The 23,525-nt window shown below is 44.7% G+C and overlaps 1 protein-coding gene across 3 annotated transcripts in view; it reads left to right on the top strand.

Annotated features, from left to right (window-relative positions):
• Positions 1-23,525, top strand: part of SARDH (sarcosine dehydrogenase) — a 117,964-nt gene that overhangs the window by 31,873 nt on the left and 62,566 nt on the right. For all 3 annotated transcript variants that reach the window (XM_033962032.1, XM_033962031.1, XM_033962030.1), the window contains 2 exons: positions 11,823-11,909; positions 14,228-14,318. In XM_033962032.1, the coding sequence (XP_033817923.1) occupies positions 11,823-11,909; positions 14,228-14,318 (178 nt within the window). The remainder of the gene's footprint in view (positions 1-11,822; positions 11,910-14,227; positions 14,319-23,525) is intronic.

Here is a 23,525-nt window from a genome sequence, read left to right as displayed (position 1 = left end):
GTTTGCAAGGAGCTTATAGAGTAGGTGTAAGATACAGGACAGTAGTAGTATTTCCACAATTTTCCTGCAGGTGGCACCAAAACTTTAGTGAACTGCTAAGAAAAATCATATCAACCAAAGGGCTGAGGTCCTGTGTTGCCATTAATTTCTGAGGGTTTTTTTTCTCTTTTTGTGTTGAAAATCTGCCAAATCTGAGCACTTTTGTCCTTCAGTTTGAGTTTTAATTATTATTTTCTTGCTAAAGAAGCAAACAAGATAAAGTAAATAACCCAAAGTCTAATTTGGTTCCCCTGTAAGTAATGTGGCTGTGTTTTTTTTTATGCTTCTCTGCATTAACCACATAGGTGATACTTGGGGGTTTAGCTACCATTGAGCGAGCCTAACAAAAATCCCAGGACTGCACAATTGTAGGGCTGCTTGCTGTCAAACTGAACTGCTCATTGGCTTCCTGTTCTCCATCCTTGCTATTCAGCATTTCTCTCTCTCCCCCCCTCCACCATTCAATTTGGCAGCTCTCTTTAGCACTGCACCCACCCTTCCATGGTCCTCCAAACATGCAGAGGAAGCAATTAAAAAGCAGTTAGCCTTTGTTTAGCACCACTAAAGCCTTTCCTCTGCCTCATATCACCCAGGAAGTTATCTCACCTACTCTGATATACAAGAGAGGAAAAGCCCTGGTAAGGCCCTAGATGTTGTTATTGCTGCCACTGCTGGTACAAGTTTGAAGGACTGTGTGGAGAGGGAGGGGACTAGAGAGAAAGGTGGGGAGGAGGGGAGAGATGCTGGACCTGTGGGAGTGAAAGGGTCTAGACCTGGTAGGAAAAGGAGAAGATTTGCTGGACTAGAGGAAAAGAGAGCAAGGATCCTGGACCAAAGGTACAGAGATAGAAGGGATATGCTGGACGTGGGGGTTATTACCGGCGTGTTAGTATGAAAGTTAAAACTATGATTCCCCAGCCCTGACAAAGCTAAGCGAAACGCGTTGGCATGGGGGAATATTTAATCTAATGCTGGGACAGCACTGGTGAACCAGTAGATCACAGAATGCATATACGCAAAAAAAGCTAAGTGATCAAAACACACTATGGATAAATATTAGTTTATTGATAACTTAAATGATACAATATACAACAAAAAGATTATAAAAAGATTCTAAAAAATATATAAGAATATGAGAACATTAGCAGGGATTAATGACGAATGACAGACCGAATGAGCACTCTATACTCTAAGGTCAATATCTGAATTCCCGTTGCTACGTTCTCTTGGTGATATAAATGCTTTCTTAGCAACCCACTACATTAACGTTTATATGGACGTGGGGGGGGGGGCAGGAAGAGAAAGAGATATACTGTATACTGGACCGGGGGAAGAGGAGAAATGCTGGAATAATGGAGGGAGGTAGAGAGAGATGCCAGACTAGGGGGGAAGGGGAATCAGGTTGAGAGAAGGAGAGATGCTGGCCCTGGGGTGGGAGAGAGGGTAGAGTCAGCAAGGAAAAGAGAGGAACAGATGCTGGCCCTGGGCTATGGGGTACAGGAGGAAGGGGGGGAGAAAATGGAAAAGTTGAACATGGGGAGTGACAGGAATATAGAGAAGAGATGCTGGGATGGAGGGAGCATAGGGACTGTGGCACAGAGAGGTAGGGGCTGGAAAGAATAAGATAGTGATTCAGAGGAGAAATTCTGGACATGGTGGGTACAGGAAGAGCAAATGCTTAACATGTGAGGATAAGGCAGAGACACTGAAGGGAGTTGCTGGACAGGACAGATAAGGAATGCAAAGGGATGATGGGCACACAGAGAGAAAACTTTGAGAAGAGAATTAGGAAAAAACAGAGAAAAGTAGAAAGGAGACATGAGGACCAAACTAATACTCGGACAACAAAGGTAGGAAAATATATTTTTTAAATGTATTAATTGTAATATATCAGCTTTGAGAAATGTGCATCTCTGATATCTTGCATTTTGGTTTTCTAGTACTATGATATATTTCTACTGTATATAAGGTCTGAAATGTGTATGCTTTTTGTAGGGTTCATTTACATACTGGGCATTCCTCTCGCCCTCCAGCTGGTTCCCCCTGACCCATCACATGTTTTTCATTTAACTGTACCACCATTCTCTCAGATTTGGTTGGATCACATTTGCATAATTTCTTTTGGTATCTTAGCCTGTCTTTATGGAATTCCTTTGCGAGATCATATCTGTCTTGCCCCTTCTCTGAAACAATTCAAAACTCAGCTCAAAACATGGATATTTCAACTTTCCTATGATTATTTTTCCTTTTTTTCCCTCTGCTACTTTAATTGTTACCATTCCTCTTAATTTTTGGATTTCCTTTCTATAAATCACCTTGTCGCACTATATGTGTGTAAGTGGTATGTCGAGTACCTTTGAAATAAAATAAATAAACATTATAGAGGGCTATTTTGATTTTTCCTTCCAGGACCTATTCAGTCTTGGCTATGCCACTGGTGATGCTGTAGCTAAGCTGGACACTTTTATCTGCCCCCCTTCCAACCTGCACTGCCTTCAATGTCATTGTGAATGGCAGCTGAAGTTAATGAGAAGGGTTTAAATCTGAGGGCAGGTAGAAGAAGCATTATTCTCTACCCTTCACCTGAGCATAGCAATCCTAAATTCAAATTTGAGGTTTCTTCTTTTCTACATACATAGAAGTGAGGTCTCTGATTTTTGCAATAAAGATCTCTAGTCTTATGAAACGCACATTGGCATTTTAAAAGCTCCTGATGCTATAATCGGGCATGACAAAAAGGGTGGAAATGACCGCACAGGTGTTTCAGAATGACAACAATGGCTCCTTTATGGGAGATATAAGCCAAAAGTCAAATTGTGGACCCAACATGGGCTATGTTTCAGCTGTGAAGCATTCCTTGGGAGTCCTCGTAGGATAAACCATAAATAAAAATAATCAATATAAGAACATTATAGGTAATCATAAAAATAAATCTAATAAAATGAGAAGGCGAATTGAATATAAAGATGTAAAATGAATACAGAAGATAATTGGAATGGATGTAGACTAGAGCAGTGTTCTTCAACCACCGGTCCATGGACCAGTGCCAGTCCACAGAAATTTCCTGCCGGTCCACAGGGCCAGCACGTGCATCAGGCCCAAAACAGAGTTCTTCAATCGCCGGTCCACGGTACGATCGATGTGGCGATATCTTCGAGCCAGCTCCCTCTTCCTAACTAATTCAGTGCACAAAGCCACGGGCAGTGGCTCCTACGGGCATCCTGCGCCTGAACCGGAAGCCTTCTCTCTGACGTTGCAACGTCAGAGGGAAGGCTTCCAGATGAGGCACGGGACGTGCAAGGTGCAATTAGTACTATTATGGGGGTGGGGTCTGGACTGGAAATTGGGTAGAGATGGGCGGGGTCTGGCCCACGACTTAGCCCAGTGTTCTTCAACCGCCGGTCCACGGACCGATGCCGGTCCACAGAATAATTCTTTTATTTCTGCCGGTCCATAGGTGTAAAAAGGTTGAAAATACTGGACTAGAGCACATGCAAATGAAATGAAAATGAAAATTAGGAGCGTGACTGAGATATGCAGGAAGTATAGGACCAATGGTGTGCTTCCTCCTTGTCCTTTGTTTCATTCTTACATTGGGGAGGATCTTTAAAATAGCTGGGAATTGTTTTGCAGCTACAGAAAACTCCAGAGATTTTTCCCCCAGCCTAGACACAGGCACATTTCTTCTAGCCGAGGACTGGAAAAAAAGCCATTAGTCTTATCTGTCAGATGATCTTAATTGCAGGTTTATACTTGACGTAAAGTCATTAACCTTTCAGCCCTGTGTGGATATTCACCCTAATACAATAAAATAATATAGAGCAGTGGTTCTTAAACCTGTCCTGGGGGACCCCCAGCCAGGCATATAACAGAGGTGACAGGCATGCAAATCTGCCTCATGCATATTCATCAGGGATATCTTGAAAACCTGACTGGCTGGGGGGGGGGGGTCCCCCAGAACAGGTTTAAGAACCACTGATATAGAAGTGTTTATCTGACTTCTATAAACCTTTATCAGCAGAAACTGGTTAATGTGAAAGACTAGGTGCAATTAATCCAGGGCAGAACAATGAAGGCATTGTACCATGGACACCAATATACCATCCATGCTTTCTTCTGACATCAGGTCACCGTGGAATTGTGAGAGAGAGATGTTTATTAAACTAATTCCAGATGATTGAGCAGCTAATTCAGAAAGGTATTTCCAATAACTCGTAATTTATTCAGTGTTTTAGAACCTACTATAATGACAACCTTCATTTATAAATAATTGTCAATTACATATGTTTGGAGGAAAGAGTGATGTGTGTAGAGTCCTACCTTTTTGACATCATCAGAAAACTGGGTTCAGTTTAGAAACCTCTTGATACAGAGGAGCAGAAATATCAAATAGACAAATCATGTGCCTTTCTGAACTTGTTCATTCTCTTTTCACCTTCTCTATTCTACTTCCTTCAGGATATATACTAGAAGCTTCAGTACATTAAGATTCCCTGTACTGTATTTAAACACCTTTCAGGGCCTCTTATGTTCCAATCATCCTTTATACCTCAGTAAAGATACTCCAGACCTCGTACTGTTTATGCAGAAACAACTTGCTCTTTGGATTCTACAAGTCAAACAAGGACTTGTTAAAGAAATAAAGAGCTCAAGTGAAAGTTCTCCAGTGGAAGCCCTGTTTAGGGGTGCTCTGTGATATTTACAGAGAGTATACCCAATGACGTCGTCTTGGAGCAAGTGGTCCAGGAACCTACAAGAGGGGGAGATATTTTAGATTTGGTCCTTAGTGCAATGCAAGGCATAGTACAGGAGGTAACTGTGTTGGTTCTACTGGGAAACAGTAATCATAACGTGATCAAATTTGAGCTAATATCTGGAGTGACATCGCTAAAGTAATCTATTGTAACGGCATTTAATTTTCGAAAGGGTGACTATGATAAAATGATGAAAATGATTAAAAAGAAGCTAAAAGGTTAGGACTGTAAACCAGATGTGGATGTTATTTAAAAATACCATCATAGAAGCCCAGACCAGATGTATTCCATGTATTAACACAGAAGAGAAACTGGCATGGTTAAAAGGTGACATGAAAGAGGCTATTAGAGGAAAAAAAACAAACCATCCTTTAAAGCAGGGGTGCCCACACTTTTTGGGCTTGCGAGCTACTTTTAAAATGACCAAGTCAAAATGTTCTACCAACAATAAAATTTTTATAAAACACAAAGCACACTATACGCAGAGAAAATGTTAATTATCATTTATATTCCCGGTTTTTTTCAAAGAGGTCAAGGCAGATGACTCTATGCACTGTCACCTCAGTAACAACCATACAAAAATAGACAAATATACCCCCTTCCCTTTTTACTAAACTGCGATAGCAGTTTTTAGTGCAGGGAGCTGCGCTGAATGCCCCTCGCTGCTCTCAACGCTCATAGGCTCCCTGCACTAAAAACCGCTATTGCGGTTTAGTAAAAGGGGGCCATAGTGCAAAATATAAACAGCAGATATAAATTCTCAAAACGGACACATTTTGATCACTAAATTGAAAATAAAATCATTTTTCCTACCTTTGTTGTCTAGTGATTTCATGAGTCTCTGGTTGCACTTTCTTCTTCTGACTGTGCATCCAATCTTTCTTCCCTTCTTTCAGCCTGTATGCTTCCTCTCCTCCAGACCTCATTCCCTCTCCCAACTTTTTCTTCCTCTCTCCCTGCTCTTTCTTTCTTCCTGCCTCCCTTTCTTTTTTTCTCTCTTCATGCCCCCTTTCTTTCTGTTTTCCTTCTTTCCTTCTGTCTCCCTGCCTGCCCCCTTTCTTTCTTTCTCCTTGCACTCCCCCAAGCCACTGCCACTGCCATTGGGGAACAGGCCCCCAAGCCGCCATTGCCATTGGGGAACAGGCCTCAAAGCCACCGCCGCCCCAAGCTCTCACTGCTTCCCTGCATCGGGCCGACCAGCATTCCTCTCCCCAACGTCAATTCTGCCATCGATGAGGAAGTTCCGGGCCAGCCATGCAGCGATTGGCTGGCCCGGAACTTCCTCTCTGACGGCAGAATTGATGTCGGGGAGAAGAAGGCTGATCGGCCCGGTAGATTGTGAAGGCAACGTGAGTCTATCACGGAGCCCAGGAAGACTCCGCGATCGACTCACTTTGCCTTCATGATCAATGTATTGGGTACCCCTGCTTTAAAGAATGGAAAAAGGATCCAAATGAAGAAAATAAGAAGAGACATAAGCACTGGCAAGTTAGATGCAAAGCATTGATAAAGAAAGCCAAGAAAGAATATGAAGAGAAACTTTCCAAAGAGGCAAAAACTTAGTAACAATTTTTTTAGGTACATCAGAAACAGAAAACCCGGGAGGGAATCTGTGGGACTATTGGATGATCAAGGATCAAAAGGGGTGTTCAGGGAGGATAAGGCTATGGCGGAGAGACTAAATGAATTCTTTGCTTTGGCTTTTACCGAAGAAGATGTAAGAGATCTACCTGAACCAGAAATTGTTTTCAAGAGTGATGATGCAGAGGAATTGAAAGAAATCTCTGTAAATCTGGAAGATGTACTAAGCCAAATTGACAAATTAAAAGTGATAAATCACCTGGACCAAGTGGTATACATCCCAGGGTACTAAAAAACATGAAATTGATGACCTGCTGTTAGTGATCTATAACCTGTAGCTAAAATCATCTGTAGTACATGAAGATTGGAAGGTGGCCAATGTTATACCGATTTTTTAAAAAGGGTTCCAGGGGAAATCTGGAAAATTACAGATTAGGCAAAATATTGGAAACAATTATAAAAAATAAAATTGTGGAACACATAGACAAACATGAAGTCAGAGTTAGCATGTGTTCAGCTGAGGGAGATTTTGACTCGCCAATTTGCTTGACTTTTTTGAAGGTGTAAATAAACGTGGATAAAGGTGAGCTGGTTGATGTAGTGTATCTAGATTTTCAGAAAGCTTTTGACAAAGTTTCTCATGAGAGGCTCCTGAGAAAATTTGAGTCATAGGATAGGAGGCAATGTTCAGGTGTTTTAATAGGAATTGGTTATCAGATAGAAAACAGAGGATAGGGTTAAAGTGCCGCAGGGATCTGTACTGGAACTGGTGCTATTTAACTTATTTATAAATGATCTGGAAATTGGAATGGTGAGTGAAGTGATTAAATTTGTAGATGACACTAAACTATTCAAAGTTGTTAAAACACATGCAGATTATGAAAAATTGTAGGCAGACTATAGGAAATTGGAAAACCGGACATCCAAATGGCAGATGAAATTTAATGTGGACAAAGTGAAGCACATTGGGAAAAATAACCCAAATAATAGTTACTAGATGCTAGAGTTCACCTTGTGGGTTAGTGCCCAAGAAAAAGATCTAGGTGTCATTGTAAACAATATGATGAAACCCTCTGCCCAATGTGCAATGGCAGCCAAACAAGATGTTTGGATCAATATAAAACCAAAGGAGAGGAGACTGAGAGGGGACATGATCAAAACATTCAAGATAATGAAGGGAATAGACTTAGTAGATAGAGACAGGTTGTTCACCCTCTCCAAGGTGGACGAGAGGGTACTCTCTAAAGTTAAAAGGGGGATAGATTCCGTACAAACGTAAGGAAGTTCTTCTTTACCCAGAGAGTGGTGGAAAACTGGAACGCTCTTTCGGAGGCTGTTATAGGGGAAAACACCCTCCAGGGATTCAAGACAAAGTTAGACAAGATCCTGCTAAACTGGAACGTACGCAGGTAGGGTTTGTCTCAGTTAGAGCACTGGTCTTTAACCTAGGGGCCGCCGCGGGAGCGGACTGCTGGGCAGGATGGACTACTGGTCCGACCCAGCAGCGGCAATTCTTATGTAGTTAACAAGACTAAGAATGTTATAATGCCTCTATCGCTCCATGGTACGACCTCACCTTGAGTATTGCATTCAAGAAAGTATTGCATTATCTGAAGAAAGATATAGCGAAACTAGGAAAGATTCAAAGAAGAGCAACCAAGATGCTAAAGGGGATGGAACTCCTCTTGTATGAGGAAAGACTAAAAAGATTAGGGTTCTTCAGCTTGGAAAAGAGATGGCTGAGGGGAGATATGATTGAACTCTACAAAATCCTGAGTGGTGTAGAATGGATACTAGTTGATCGATTTTTTTTTACTTCATCAAAAATTACAAAGACTGGGGGGACACTAGATGAAGTTACAAGGAAATACTTTTAAAATCAATAGGATGAAATATTTTTTCATTCAGAGAATAGTTAAGCTCTGAAACCACATTGCCAGAGGTTGTGGTAAGAGCAGTTAACTTAGCTGTTTTGAAGAAAGATTTGGACAATTTCCTGGAGGAAGAGTCTATAGTCTGTTATTGAGACAGACATGGGGGAAGCCTCTGCATGCCCTGGATTGGTAGCATGGAATGTTGGTACTTTGGGGCTTTTTTCCAGGTACTAGTGACCTGGATTAGCCACCGTGAGGACAGACTATTGGGCTAGATTGACCATTGGTCTGACCCAGTAAGGCTATTCTTTTGTTCTTATTGGAAAACTCAAAGAAATTGGGGTGCCCTGCAGACAGAGGGTTAGGGTGGAAGTGCTCTCTTCCTTCCTGGAGGGAGTCTGGGCATCTCTTCTACTGAAGGGGTACCATGGTTAGTAGCGGTAATAATTACATTTCTCCCATTAAAAAACAGGTAGATTTATACTTTTAGTGATACTCTTTAAAGGAATACATAATCAAAAATCACAATACCTATTGAAAAGGTTGCAGTAATTTTCTTTAGGCAACTTATTAAGTCTGCAATCAGTAAAACATTTTAGAAAGTGGAAGGATAAGCCAAGGTATTCTTAGTAATAGAGTCAGAGATGTAGAATGCTATTCTGAAGAGTTCTGGGTAGAGGACAATCTGCTCACCTTTAAGATGTACTTGAAAACGGTCATCTTCTCCTGATAATATGGTTTGGGAGGAGGGCGTAGTGGAATTGAAGAGGTTTATTATCAGATAGGGATTAGAAAGCTACATGGAAATAGAGATTGTGGGAATCCTGTGGAACTCACAGGATTCCTGCAGGTATGGCAGAAGTTGCCACGGGATTCCCATGGGTATGGAAGAAGTTTCCGTGGGATTCCCACTGGTCTACAGTCCTTATCTTTGATGACTCCAGGATGAGGCTTGAAATAAGAACATAAGAAGTTGCCTCCACTGGGTCAGACCGAGGTCCATCTCGCCCAGCGGTCCGCTCCCGCGGCGGCCCATCAGGTCTGCGACCTGTGAAGTGGTTTCTGACCACTTTTATAACCTACCTCAAGTTCTATCTGTACCCCTCTATCCCTTTATCCTCCAGGAACCTATCCAAACCCTTCTTGAACCCCTGCACAGAGTTCTGGCCTATCACTTCCTCCGGAAGCGCGTTCCATGTGTCCACCACCCTCTGCGTAAAAAAGAATTTTCTAGCATTTGTTCTAAACCTGTCCCCTTTCAATTTCTCCGAGTGACCCCTAGTGCTTGTGGCTCCCCTCAGTTTGAAGAATCTGTCCTTATTTACTCTCTCTATGCCCTTAAGGATTTTGAAGGTTTCTATTAGAGAATGACACGGTGGCGGTTTACCCGCGGCCACCGCATTTAAGCCGCGGGTCACCGCCGAAAACGGGGAAGAAAACTAGCAGTCGCTGCGGCGACGGGGACAAGGCCATTCACCGACCGCGGAAACGGTGAATAGATTTGTCCCCGCAGGCCAATGTCCCCCCTTCTAAGAACCGCTATTTACCCGTGTTTCACCGTGTTCGTGAACGGGTGTTAGATTTCTCCGCCGAGTACACATTTTCCCCAGAGACGCCAAGTCCCGACACATTCGGTTGCCCTCACGCTCCGAGCACCCCCCCCCCCAAGGACCCGGGACTCCCTTTCCCTTTCTTTCTCTCGCTCTTCCTCCCCCCCCCCATAGCACCACATCCCCCCCTCCATCTCAACCCCCACCAGCCCTACCTCCGAACTTGTTTTCGAGATCGCCGGCAGCAAACAGCAATTTATACAGGTACCTGCGACGGCCCCGGAGCTTTCCCTCTGCCGCGCCCGCCCTCCCGGAAACAGGAAGTTCCGTCAGAGGGGGGGGGGGAGGGCGGGAGGCGAAGCTGTGTCAGAGGAGGGCGGGACGTCGGTGCGGGACGTCTTCGAGGTTGGGTTTTAGGCGAGGTGTAGGAGTTGTCGGTGACAGCGAAGAGTACGAAGGTAGGATGTGGGGAGTTTGATAACGAGGGAGAGATACCGGGCTGCAAACGGGGGGCAGGGAGAGACATGGTGGACCGAGTAGCATGGAATGAGGGAGGGAGAGATGCTAGACCTAGGGGGAGGGAGGATCTGGATTGAAGAGGGGTGATTAGTATGGAAACGTGTAGAGGCTGGGGATTAAGAGGGTGAGAGAAAGTTAATTTCCGGACTGTCCAGCGCCGTAGTTCATACTAGGCCTTGCTCCTGTTCAAATAAAGAATGTAAACTTGAGAAGCGTCTCCTGTCTATTCAGATGCACCCAAGTTTACGTGCGCATGCATGAATGCATTTGCCCATATATCACTGTATGGTTCCCACACTTATTGTGGCTAAATCTGTACGTGCAAGACTTTTCTATGTCCCGTAGCTTTATTTTACGGTTTGGGGGTTGGTTTGTTTTTGCAATTTAGAATACACAATTATTTGTTTTTGTATAGTTTTTAAGTAATATTAAACAAAGTTTTAAAGTTTTACAGAATGTTTCCTTTAAACGTAAATAAAGAAAATTATATAAAATCGTACCCGTTTGAGGCTTTTATGTATGCGACGGTGACGGTGACGGGGCGGTGAATGGGGTTGCAGTGGCGGTGACGGGGCGGTGAATGGGATGGCAGTGGCGGTGACGGGGCAGTGAATGGAATGGCGGTGACGGGGCGGTGCAGAGGATGGTGAGACGGTGACGGGGACCAATTTTTTCACCGTGTCATTCTCTAGTTTCTATCATGTCCCATCTAAGTCTCCTCTTCTCCAGGGAGAACAGCCCCAGCATTTTTAACCTGTCAGCGTATGGAAAATTTTCCATACCCTTTATCAGCTTAGTCGCCCTCCTCTGCACTCCCTCGAGTACCGCCATGTCCTTCTTGTATGGAGACAGGCAGCTGGAGCACCAGAATAAGGTTTAGAAAGCCCAGAGATGTAGCTGGAACACCAGACTGATGCTTGGAATACTTGTTGGTTGAATAGAGAATTCTGTCCAAAAACTTGGGAGGCTGATGAGGTTGGGAGGAAATGGATAGCTGTAAGCAAGTAAATATAGCATTGACTCCTGAGGGTACAGGTAGGAATGGATAAGATTAATTGGAGATGGGTGAAGAGGGATATGGGTTAGATTCCTTTGGAGATGGGTCAAATTTCTGTCAATATGCAACTCTTTAATAAGGATTTGGTTTTAATGACAATACTAAGGAGTTCTTTTCTCTGAGGTAGTGAAGTAGTGAAAACTGAGATATATGTGCTGGGATCCTGATGTAAGTTAATGTCTGTATATCAGGGGTGTCAAAGTCCCTCCTCGAGGGCCGCAATCCAGTCGGATTTTCAGGATTTCCCCAATGAATATGCATGAGATCTATTTGCATGCACTACCTCCCATTGTATGCAAATGGATCCCATGCATATTCATTGAGGAATTCCTGAAAACCCAACTGAATTGCGGCCCTCAAGGAGGGACGTTGACACCCCTGCTGTATATGGTTACTGGACTGTCTAAAGATTTTATAAATAATAATCTTTATTTTCCTGACATTCTAGAGTCTTTCACTGCAGACCACAAACCACTCTTGGGAGAGGCCCCTGAAGTGCGAGGGTATTTTCTTGGCTGTGGATTTAACAGTGCAGGTAAGTCTGGATGCAGAGCGAAGTCACTGTCCATTTTTAGAGGTTCTCTGCCAATGATCCAGTATAGTAAAAAGAGTACCAGTCAGTGGGTATCTATGGACTGTCCCTTAAGCTGAGAATCCCAGAAATCTGTTGCATGGAAAATTTGAATTGGTTTTCCTTTTCCTGTCTCCCCTCTGTTTAATCCTTCACAACAAAAGGCAAATTTGGTGAAGTTACAGGAATATGGGCATGTAAGTTATCTACAGAATACCCCAAGATAGTGAATGACACATGGAAAAAATTTGTCCTCATCCCCGCGAGCTTGGTCCCTGTGAGCTCAGTCCCCATTTTTGCCCCATCCCCACGAGCTCAGTCTCTGTCCCCACACCATCCCCGCAAACTGTCTGATCCCATCCGTACAAGCCTCGAATAGTTATGATTTTATATTGAACTTATTTTATTAAAGTATAAAAAGAAAAAATATTCTGTACAATTGTCATTTTATAAACACAAATAATATAGAGCAAGGATCAACAAAACCCCTGTCTCCCCTCCCCTTCACAAATATCCCCGCACTATCGAGAAAACTGAATAAGCCAAATTATTACAGAATTCTACACAGAATTCTTACTCCCTTACACAAGTGTGTCACTTACACTTTCTTTCCTCCCTCTGCTATGTTCAATATTTCACTCATTCTTCCTTTCCTTCTCTCTCTTTCTCCCTGCAGGTCCTGCACCTCTCCCTCTTTCCTCTAGCCCCCTTTCCATGGGTCCACCACCTCTATCACCTCCCTTCAGTGCCCAAGTGTGGATCTGGCACCTCCCCCTTCCCTCCAGTTCCACTCTACCCACTACATGGGCCCAAAACCTGTTTCCCTTATCCCCAATCCCCAGACTAGATCCAGCAACTTTCTCCCTTCCCTTCAGCTCAAGTTGGTCCACGTTCAGCAGCCCAAGCAACTCTGTTCCCCCTTCACACGTGCAGCAGCAGCCTCCTTCCCTCCCTCCCTTTTGCCGGTCCCTTAGGCCCCCCAAACCTCGCACCCACCCTCTCGATGGCGGATGGCAAAAAAAAAAAAAAAAAACAGCCTAAAAAAACCTGCGAGTGCGACTCCTGGGTCGGTTCCTTTACGTCTTCTGGGACAGGCATACAAGCCTGTTGGATCGGAAGCTTCCTGCATGCGTGATGCAGGAGTACTCGGACCAGAACCTTCTTGCCGCCGAGTCCCTCCTTCCGATGTAACTTCCAGATGTTACATCAGAAGGAGGGACTTGGCGGAACAAAAGTTCCAGTCCGAGCAGCAAGGGTTGGGGGCATGTTGGACTGGCGATTGGGAGGGCTGCTGGACTCGCGATGGGGGGCTGCTGCTGCACCAGCGATGGCGAGATGGGACTGCTGGACGCATGATCACACCGAGGAGGGCACTGAGGCAACTCGCGGCAGATACTTCACTGCAGGGACAAGGCTATTCACCGCTCCACGGAGTGATGAATGGCCTTGTCCCCATACCCAAGTTTGTGCCCTCCTCCCGCAGGTGTGTACCAAAGCTGTCCAGGTGGGCTTCTTCTTTCTGCCTTCTGGCCACACTTGCTTCTTTGCAGGGAAGCGAGTAGTGGTTCCAGTACACTGCATGTGGCTGACCCGGAAGCCTTCCCTCTGACATCAGAGGGAAGACATCCAGGCCGGCTGTGGGCGGTGTGCAGGGAGCGCTGCATGTGGTTTTGTGGCGAGGTGAGTGTGGCCGGAGGGCAGAAAGCTGGAGGTTCTGCTTGGACAAGTGAGTTAACCCACTCATGAGAGCCTCTCAAGAGATGCCTCCATCCCCCAGGAAGGATCCCCATGGACTCAGAGGGGAACCCCAAGGGACTCCCACAGACCCAGGAAGGATTCCTAAGGATTCTGCGGGATTCCCATTGGCCCCATTCCTGTACAGCTCTCTAATGGGAGTATGCTGGAGCCACTTCTTCCTGGGCCTTCCTAACTTAGTTCTGGCTCTGCCTTATATACATCCTGGCAGCTGCTTCGCTGACTCCTCCTGCCTATGTCAACTCCCCCTAAGGTGGTTCTGACAGTGTGAGGGAATATGCAACATGAGGAGTGATAGTGTCCTATAGACTCCCTCACAAGTGAGTATTAATGTCTGGGATCTGGATACATGTATTGTAGAGTAAAGCAAGTGAAAGTTGTTTTGTTGGAGATCATGGATGATCTGAAATGATGTCTTCTAGCACCGGTGTCCAAGAACGTGTATTATTAACCTAGGGTTCTTTGGTGAACTGTCCTCCTTCCTTTTTTTTCTGCTCTTCTCATTCCCTGCTTTCCTTGGAGTCCAGGAATGATGCTTGGCGGTGGCTGTGGGAAGGAGCTAGCTCACTGGATAATTCATGGTCGTCCAGAAAAGGATATGTACGCTTATGACATCAGGCAAGTGTAACACCTTCTATGTCTTACGCTGTGAGCATCCTCTCAACTATGGGCAGTGTTTGTATAAGTGCACCCCTTGTGGAATAATGTGAGAATTACCGTTGAGGCTGACCAGCCCTACACAGGTGGGCCAGGGAATGGGGCTTCATCTTGGCTGATGGGTTGAGCTGCTGTTTGGAAGGTTCAAGACCTCTCTCTTCCCTTTCAGTCTTGACTGATTGATCTGCAACAGTCCCTAATTAGATTATGTTACATGCTGGCAAGCAAGCTAGAGCTTTCTATTCAGTTTGCTTATGGTTACATAGCTTTCTGGCAAACAAATATTTTACATTTAATGCTGTTGCTGGAAGGCCAGATAACAAGGCCGCAGGGTAGAAAGAGTGTGTGCCTGCTATGCTTCTTTCACAGAGGATCTGCGGCAGCTGAAAGCACCTGAACACAGAGCAGCTGAGTGAGTGACTGCTTTGGAAATGATTTCTGATCAAGGTGACAGCTCTAACCTTTCCATCTGCTGCACTAGTTTCTTCCTGAAGCTGATTTGTGGCTTTGTTCTCCTTCCTCCTCCCCTGTATTTTTTTTGTTTGTTTGTTTCTCTCAAATAATCAAAAAAATAAAGGGAAATTAAATGTGGGCGTCAGGGCTAGATGTGCGGATGTTTCAGATGCCAGTGGAGTTATAAATACTGATATCTTGGCTGGTATCAGGCTTCTTTCTAGATCAGAAAGTTCTGGTTTTAAACATTGTCAGTACCAGTACCAGAGCCTGAGGTTCTGTCAGGGATGGTGCTTTTGTGCAGTTCCTCTGTAGAAGTATGAGCTACAAATGATATTTTTAGATATATTTAAAATAAAAAAATATCTTATTAGCTGCTAGAAGAGTCTAGACCAGTGTTCTTCAACCTTTTTACACCCGTGGACTGGCAGAAATAAAAGAATTATTTTGTGGACCGGCAAACTACTAAGACCGAAATAAAAAAACACATTTTTGCCCCGTCTCCACAAGCTCGGTCCCTACAAACCATCTGATTCCATCTGCACAAGCCTCAGTTATGATTTTATATTGAACGTATTTTATTAAAGTATAAAAAGAAACAATATTCTGTACAATTGTCATTTTATAAATATAAATATTCAGAGCAAGGACCAACAAAACCCCTGTCTCCCCTCCCCTTCACATATATCCCCTCTACTATCAAGAAAACTAAACAAGCCAAATTATTACAGAATGCTACACAGAAATATCATGTTAACAGATTACTGCAGTCACACATGATAGGAATAGTGTTAGGCTTTGCAGTCCTCAGTTATGTCTCTAGCAGGATATATATTTCAAATCTGATATATTGTAATGACAAAATAGAAATAAAATGATTTTTTTCTACCTTTTGTGGTCTCTGCTTTCATCTTCTTTCCACTCTTCCTTCCAGCATCTGCCCTTTCCATCCACTGTCAGGCCTCTCCCCCTTCCATATGTATCTGACTTCTTTCTATGCCCCTCTCCCCTTTCCATCCAGCCTGTGTCTCCTCTCTCCTTTTTACATCATTCATTCCAGCTTCACTGCTTTCTTCATTTTTATCTCTCCTACACCAGATCTAGCATCTTTATCCCTCTCTCATTTCTCTGCTGACCCCCTTTCCAGCATCAATCTCTCTCTACTTTCTCATTCCTGTCTCTCCCCTTTCCCTCCTCTAATCTCCCTGCCAGCTGTTTCCTTCCTTTTTTCCTTCTCCCTTCCCCCTATCCAACAGTAGCTCTCTTCCTATCCCTTTCCCTCTTCCCTCCCAGCAGCATCTCTCTTTCTACCTCCCTCCAGGTGCAGTAGCAGCTCTCCCTTTATCCAGCAGCTTCCCAGCCTCCAACAGTGGCTTCCTCTCCTTCCAGCAGCTCTCAGTACTTGCCTGCAGTAGTGATTTCCTTAGGCAGTCTTGGGTCCGTTGCCGCCTCTGAGGAAAGGGGAAGTTGCCAAAGTGAATCACTGCCCTGGTAAGTACAGAGCTGCTAGGAGAGGAGACAGCCACTGTTAAAGGCTCCCTGCACATTCGTGACCCCCCCCCCCAAGCCGGCAAAAACAGCTTTGCACCACAGGCCCTGCCGCCCAAGATGAACCGGAGGCCCCTATCCGCTGCATTCTGCACGTGGGCAGGCTTTCAGCACAGACGCTGCTGATAGCCCCAATCCACACGCTGCCCCCCACCGCGCACGCTGACCATCTCCCTTCTACTTGCAGCTTCCCCGCGGCCCTCTTCGGCGACTCGGCAGGGGCAGCGATCAAGACAGGCTGCCGACGTCGGGATCTTTCCTCTCTGAGTCCCGCCTATTTTGTTTCAACTTCCTGTTTCCGAATAGGCGAGACTCAGAGGGAATGCCCGACGTCGGCAGCCTGTCTTGATCGCCCGAGGCTGGGAGGAACAGAAGATTTCCGCGAACACCACCAGGGCAGGAAATTTAACAACATCCATCTCGCCGGCCCTGTGCGGACCGGCAGGAATTTTCTGCGGACCGACACCGGTCCGCGGACCGGCGGTTGAAGAACTGTGGTCTAGAGAATGCTGGAGCTGTTAAATCCTGTACCTGAAATATGGGTAACTAAGTGGAGCTCATTATTACTCTAATTAAAAATGGCCCCCGCCCTTACCCACTCACAGCTGAAATGACCAGAATCTTTAATAAGGGGCCATTTTAGTGTACAAACATACACAGAACCGGACCAGGATAGAGAGCTAGTCCAGTGATATTATCTGCCATGCACCTTGCTTTATAATGCTGGGAAGCTTGGGTTTTATCTGGCCCTGAGGTATGTCAAGCAGCCCAAAACAGAAGGGCTCTTAGCCCATCTCTCCCATTTTCATGAAATACCACCTGTACCAAAGTCTTATATTTCCTGTGGTTGAGTTAGTTTATAAACTTTCACCTACAATTAATTTGTGTTTAGTTTTTAATTTTTTGCAAAAATCTAAAAGCGGGTGACGGTCTCATGATTGTGCTGGTTTGTTCCTTTTTGCCCTCTTACTACTTTTCCTTTTTTGGTGCCTTCTCGCCTCTCCCCACATTTCATTTCTTTGTTCTGTGCACCCCTTTGTCCCCTCTGTCTAATAATAAAGGCTCATTTTACAAAGGCGCGCTAGGGCCTTAAAACGCACGGAATAGTGCACACTAAATTGCCGCAGGCGGTAGCGCGCGCTAATCCGGTACGTGCGCTAAAACTACTAGCGCACCTTCGTAAAAGGAGCCCTAAATATCTGGTACTTCATCAGGGCTGGTGTTAGACATTCTGGGGCCAGAACAGAAGTTTGGGAGGAGGTCTCAAAGCCGGCTGGCAGGCTGCACTTTCTTCCACTTAAAGAAATTTAGGGTCCCCAGTGACTGTTTGCACCACCCCCATCCTTCCAATGCCAGTCCTGTGCTTCAGAGTCCAAGCAGGTAAAGTACAGCCTTATGGTGTCAGCTGTAAAGGATGAAGTACCACTGAAGCAGAGACGATAGGGGTAGGGAAGGATACAGGTTTGAAGGAGAAAATATACTTCTCCCTCCAGATTCGCGGGGGATAGGGGCAGAGCCGGACCACAAATGGTGAAATACCTCGAATATCTTCTGGTCTGGCTCTGACCCACTCCCGCCTCCCTCCTGCTTTCCCCCCGGCATCCCGGCCTTACCTGGTGGTCTAGCGGGCTTTCGGGGCAGGAGCGATCTTCCTACGCTCCTGCCCCGTGCAGATCGCCAATAGGAAATAGCTGCCGTGAGTTCCCGTAGTCTCTCGAGACTACGACGGGAACTCCCCACAACCATTTCCTATTGGCGATCTACACGGGGCAGGAGTGTAGGAAGATCGCTCCTGCCCTGAAAGCCCGCTAGACCACCAGGTAAGGCCGGGACCCCGGGGGAAAGGCTAAACTGTGAGGTTTTTTTTTCTTTTTTCCCCCTCCCCCCAAAATCGCGAATATGTGAAATCGCGATTGCCGAAACCGCAAATGGGAAGGGGGAAGTGTAAAGGTTACTTCAGTGCAGAAGTGCCATGGAGTGGAGGAGTAACCTAGTGGTTAGAGCACCTGGCTGACAGTCAAGGAAGCCCAGTTCAGATCCCTCTGTTGCTCCTTGTGATCTTGGACAAGTCATTTAACTCTTCCATGTCTCAGGTACAAATTTGCACCCCCTCCCCCTTTTTACAAAACTATGAAAGCGGTTTTTAGCGCAGGCCAGCGTGCTGAATGCTCTTCGCTGCTCCCGACACTCATAGAGTTCCTATGAGCATCGGGAGAAGCGCAGAGCATTCAGTAAGCTGGCCTGTGCTATAAACCGCTTCCGCGGTTTTGTAACAGGGGGAGTTCAATTGTGAGCTTCTGGGGACAGTGTACCTGAATATAACTCACTTGAAATTGCTACTAAATTCAAATAAATAATGGTAATGCAGCTAGTGAAGGGGGATTGAATATCATGGCACTGAGATACCACAGAACATCTCAAGGTAAGTGACGGGAGCTCATTACAGCCTACATGATTGATCACACAGCCTCTAGCAGCTTCTACTTTTGGGGAAGGTGATTTTTATGATACCGCCTTGCCACAGTAAGTGCCATCTTGTTTTCCCTGCAAGGAACTCTAATCAGTTCTGCAGTAATTGCTTTACCGTGTCTCTATGCTTGCATTTTATTCACTCTTTTGCTTAATGTGATCATCTGTGTCCCCTTGGACAGCATGAAGCTGCAGCACAGTAATTAAATCTGGTGTTCTTGTTCAATTACACTGTGCCTAATTATTCTCTAAGTTAATAATGGAGGTGAAGATTTCAATTGAAACAAATGTTTCCAAATGACGTTCCTCTTTATGGAGAAGGAGCCACCCATGCTATGAGATAATCTGTTGTGTCATTCTGTGTTCAGCTTCTTTTGATCTTACTGTTCTTTCCCAATATCACATTCCAGGATTTTTTTTCTGACATTTCTACTTCTAGAATTACTGAGTCTTGTCTGTCCATTGAAGTACTGATTTATGCAGAAAACTAGAATGTTAATATTTTATCGACTGTACTGTACTTTCCCTTTATCCCGCCCTTATTTTTTTAAAATCTTAATGTAATTTTATTTCCCAGTGTTCTTTTCTGATTGGTCAATGTTAGTCTATGTTAGTCTTTAAACCCAGTTATATTATTTTATCGTACTTCATATTGCTTTTATTTCTTTTTTAAGTTATATTTTACTATAAAACTTATTGTACACCGTTTAGTTATTGCTTGATAGACAGTATATAAAATAATTAATAAACTTGGAGACTTGGTCATGACTGCCATCAAACCTTCATTTGTTAACTTAAGTGCCTTTTCATTAGCTGGTCCGTTACTATAGAATAAGCTTCCCAGATATATAGGGGTCCATTTACTAAAGTGCGCTAACAGATTTAACACATGCTAATGATTAGCACGTGCTAAATGCCATGCAGCCCATTACATTACTGTGGGTTGCATAGCATTTAATGCATGTGTCAGCCTAGCTATCGCTACCATTCAGCATTTTCAGTTGGCATTACTTATGTCAGCGAAGGCCTATGGAAAATTATATCAATCTGACTCTGGCATGGGAATGCAGATAGACCCTGAGAGCAGGGAAACTGTTTCAAGTATCCCTGATTGAATCATGACTAGCTAAAAGGTGTTAATGTCTGATTAAGAGGGTGCTTAGGACAATGGGTCCAGGTGCACAGATCAAGCACAGAGACTAATCCCATCTTCCATGCTTGCAGGTATCACACCCTCCTTTGTCAATTAAATTGACCATTGTCTCAAACAGTTTGCAAGTTCTAAACAGAAAGATACAGAAATATATTTTCTATATTCAGAATAAGATTCCAAGGTATAAAAGCCTCCTCTCTGCAACACACATCTCTCTTTCTATCTAGCTATCTCTTGGCTCTTGGCTTGGCACTCTGGTTCTCTCTTGGCTCTCCCTCTCTCTGTCTATCCTTCCCTTTATCTATGGAACACGAAGCTTAGACCATCCCCCTTTTCTCTCTCTCTGACTTCCTAAAACTGCAAGCTTCTATGTCTCTCTTTGTTTCTGGACTATGTAAGGCAGGGAAACTGCTTTGCTCTCTATTTAATTGTAATGCTTAATAATTATAATGCTTATAAATATTGCTTTTCTGTAAGCCTATTTCTATATTATATTCTTTATGCAATCACCTCTGGCTGTGCCTATTATTTGATTCTACTTCCTGGTGAAACTTCAGTGAGGGAACTGAATCTGGGACCAGCATTTGTCAGTACGCCTTTCACTTAACCCCTACCACCTAATATTGTGGGGGCCACTAACAAAACTGACAGCATGCTAATTGCTAGTGTGCACTAAATATGTTAGTATGCCTTTAGTAAAAGGACGAAGCAATGAAAAGGAGGAAAGAGGGCGTGACCCACCTAGCAAACAGCAAAAATTAAAACAAAGTGGAACACGTAGATGGTCAGGATCCTATAGGGAGAGGTATGACCAGTAGGGGAAAGGAGGTATTAATGCCCCTGTGCAAGACTTTGGTGAGACCTCATTTATAATATTGTGTACAATTCTGGAGGCCGCACCTTCAAAAAGATATAAAAAGGATGGAGTCGGTCCAGAGGAAAGCTACTAAAATGGTGTGTAGTCTTCATCGTGAGACATGGGGACAGACTTAAAGATCTCAATATGTATACATTAGAGCAGGGGTGTCAAATGTCATTCCTTGAGGGCTGCAAACCAATTGGGTTTTTAGGATTTCCCCATTGAATATGCATGAGATCTATTAGCATACAATAAAAGCAGTGTATGCAAATAGATCTTCATTGGGGAAATCCTGAAAACTTGACTGGATTGCAGCCCTTGAGGACTGACATTTGGCACCCCTGCTTTTGAGGAAAGGCGGGAGTGTTGAGGTATGATAGAGACGTTTAAATACCAACATGGTGTAAATTTGCACAAGCCTCTTTCATTTGAAAGGAAGCTCTGGAATAAGAGGGCATATGATGAAGTTAAGAGGTGATAGGCTTCGCAGTAATCTAAGGAAATACTTTTTTACAGAAAGGGTGGTAGATGTGTGGAACAGTCTCCCAGAAGAGGTGGTGGAGACAGTGACTGAGAGAAAGAGATAATGTTTACTGTGGATGAGCAGTCTAGATGGTATATTTGGCCTTTATCTGCCATAATGTTTCTATGTTTCTATCTGTTTAATATAAAGTTCAGCAAAGTGACAATACAAACAATTGCTTTCTCTCGACATGGCCATGTTTCGGCGATTCCGTCTTCATCAGGAGAAGGAGTGAACTTTTATGTCAAGATGAGTAACATGAAGCACTGTGGTCAACAAATCTTAATGCCAAGATGAGTTAAATAATGCTCTTTGGTCAACAAATCATCATCTGAACAATACAGATATAACAGTGTGGAATCCATATGGATAGAAATTCCATGTGGGAAGGAAAGGAATACACGGGTGAGGTTATACTACCGTCCCCCTGGACAGAATGAGCAGGCAGCTGACGAAATGTTTTCACAGATCAGGAAAGCTGACAAATTGGGCAATAGGATAATAATGGGTGATTTTAACTACTCTAGACACACCAACTTATACCCTATATGGAAATAAAGGGGCCCTAACACAACACTGCTAACCCTACTAAGTTAACAATCACTCATATATAACCACTGGAACAAAAAAATTCTGAAAGGGGGGGGCATGGTCAAGCAGGTGACAAAAAGCTCGGTTAGCCTGGAGGGGCAACTTTCTTTATTGTTGGAGCTCGGCACGGCTGCTGTCCCTCCACAGCCTTTGAAACACGTGGTTAAGTCATCAGAGGGTGAGTTTGCGCCCTAGGAGCTGGAGACTTTCTCAGATTTCTGAAACGGTTGTTTAAAAAAAAAAAAAAAAGTTTTGAAGCAGGCATTCTTTCCCTGTGCCGTTCCACTCCACATCTGTTGCGTCTCTTGGTGGCGTTGCTTCTATGGGCATGTCCTTGCCTCAAGTCAGCCACTGTTCTTGATCCTTATACCAGTGTTCTTCAACCACCAGTCCATGGACCAGTGCCAGTCCACAGAAATTTCCTGCCGGTCCACAGGGCCAGCACGTGCATCAGGCCCAAAACAGTGTTCTTCAACCGCCAATCGGTGCGATCGATGCGGCGTTATCTTCGAGCCAGCTCCCTCTTCCTAACCGATTCAGTGCACAAAGCACTGTAACGTCAGAGGGAAGGCTTCCAGATGAGGCACGGGACGTGCAAGGTGCAATTAGTATTATTATGGGGGCGGGGTCTGGGGTGGAGATTGGGTAGAGATGGGCGGGGTCTGGCCCACGACTTATCCCAGTGTTCTTCAACTGCCGGTCAACGGACCGATGCTGGTCCACAGAATAATTCTTTTATTTCTGCCGATCCATAGGTGTAAAAAGGTTGAAAAACACTGCCTTATACTGCTGACCAGCTTGCTGGCCCTAGTTTCAAGGTGCAGCGCTTATAAGGATGGATGACCAGGGACTGTGTATTGGATCTTCAGATCTTTCAGGGGCTCTGGGACCTGTGGATGATTCCCCAGATCTGCACTTCTTTCAGTCTGTGGCTTTGCTAGTTCTTATTTCTGAATCTTGCAAAAATTGCATTTAGTCACTCAGCCAGCTCTGTCCTCTTCTTCCTCCTGGCTTTGTGGGTGCACTCGCAGTCTTCTTCCTTTCCCTGGCACCCTGATATGAGCATTTTCCTATCGGCACAATATGACTATCAATACTTCACCCCCTGTCAAGTAAATGCAATGACGCTGGGCTGGGGGACTGCCCTCTCCAGTTAGGGGACAGGATGTCGGCTTGGGTTTACATTTCGTCTGTCTAGTACAGGACAGGTGTCAAAGTCTGTCCTCGGCCTCAATCCAGTCGGGTTTTCAGGATTTCCCCAAAGAATATGCATGAGATCTATTAGCATACAATGCAAGCAGTGCATGTAAATAGATCTCATGCATATTCTTTGGGGAAATCCTGAATACCCCGACTGGATTGCGGCCTTCGAGGAGGGATTTTGACACCCCATATCTAGTGGGTTCTGGACTTTATTCGGTTGGTCTCCAATTGGAATTCCCCCGGCCTCTGACTGGATTGTTCATGGACTCTCTCACAGGGCACCTGGACAAGGCGTTCCAAGTGCAGGCCATTGTACAGCGCTTGTTGGATGTTCAAGCTCTAGAGTGGGTGCCGTCTGACCTTTTGGGC

This window comes from Geotrypetes seraphini, chromosome 10 (genome assembly GCF_902459505.1).
Source record: "Geotrypetes seraphini chromosome 10, aGeoSer1.1, whole genome shotgun sequence".
Lineage (NCBI taxonomy): Eukaryota > Metazoa > Chordata > Amphibia > Gymnophiona > Dermophiidae > Geotrypetes > Geotrypetes seraphini.
The sequence above is the reverse complement of the archived record's forward strand: the minus strand, read 5'-3'. Positions and strand labels throughout refer to the sequence as shown.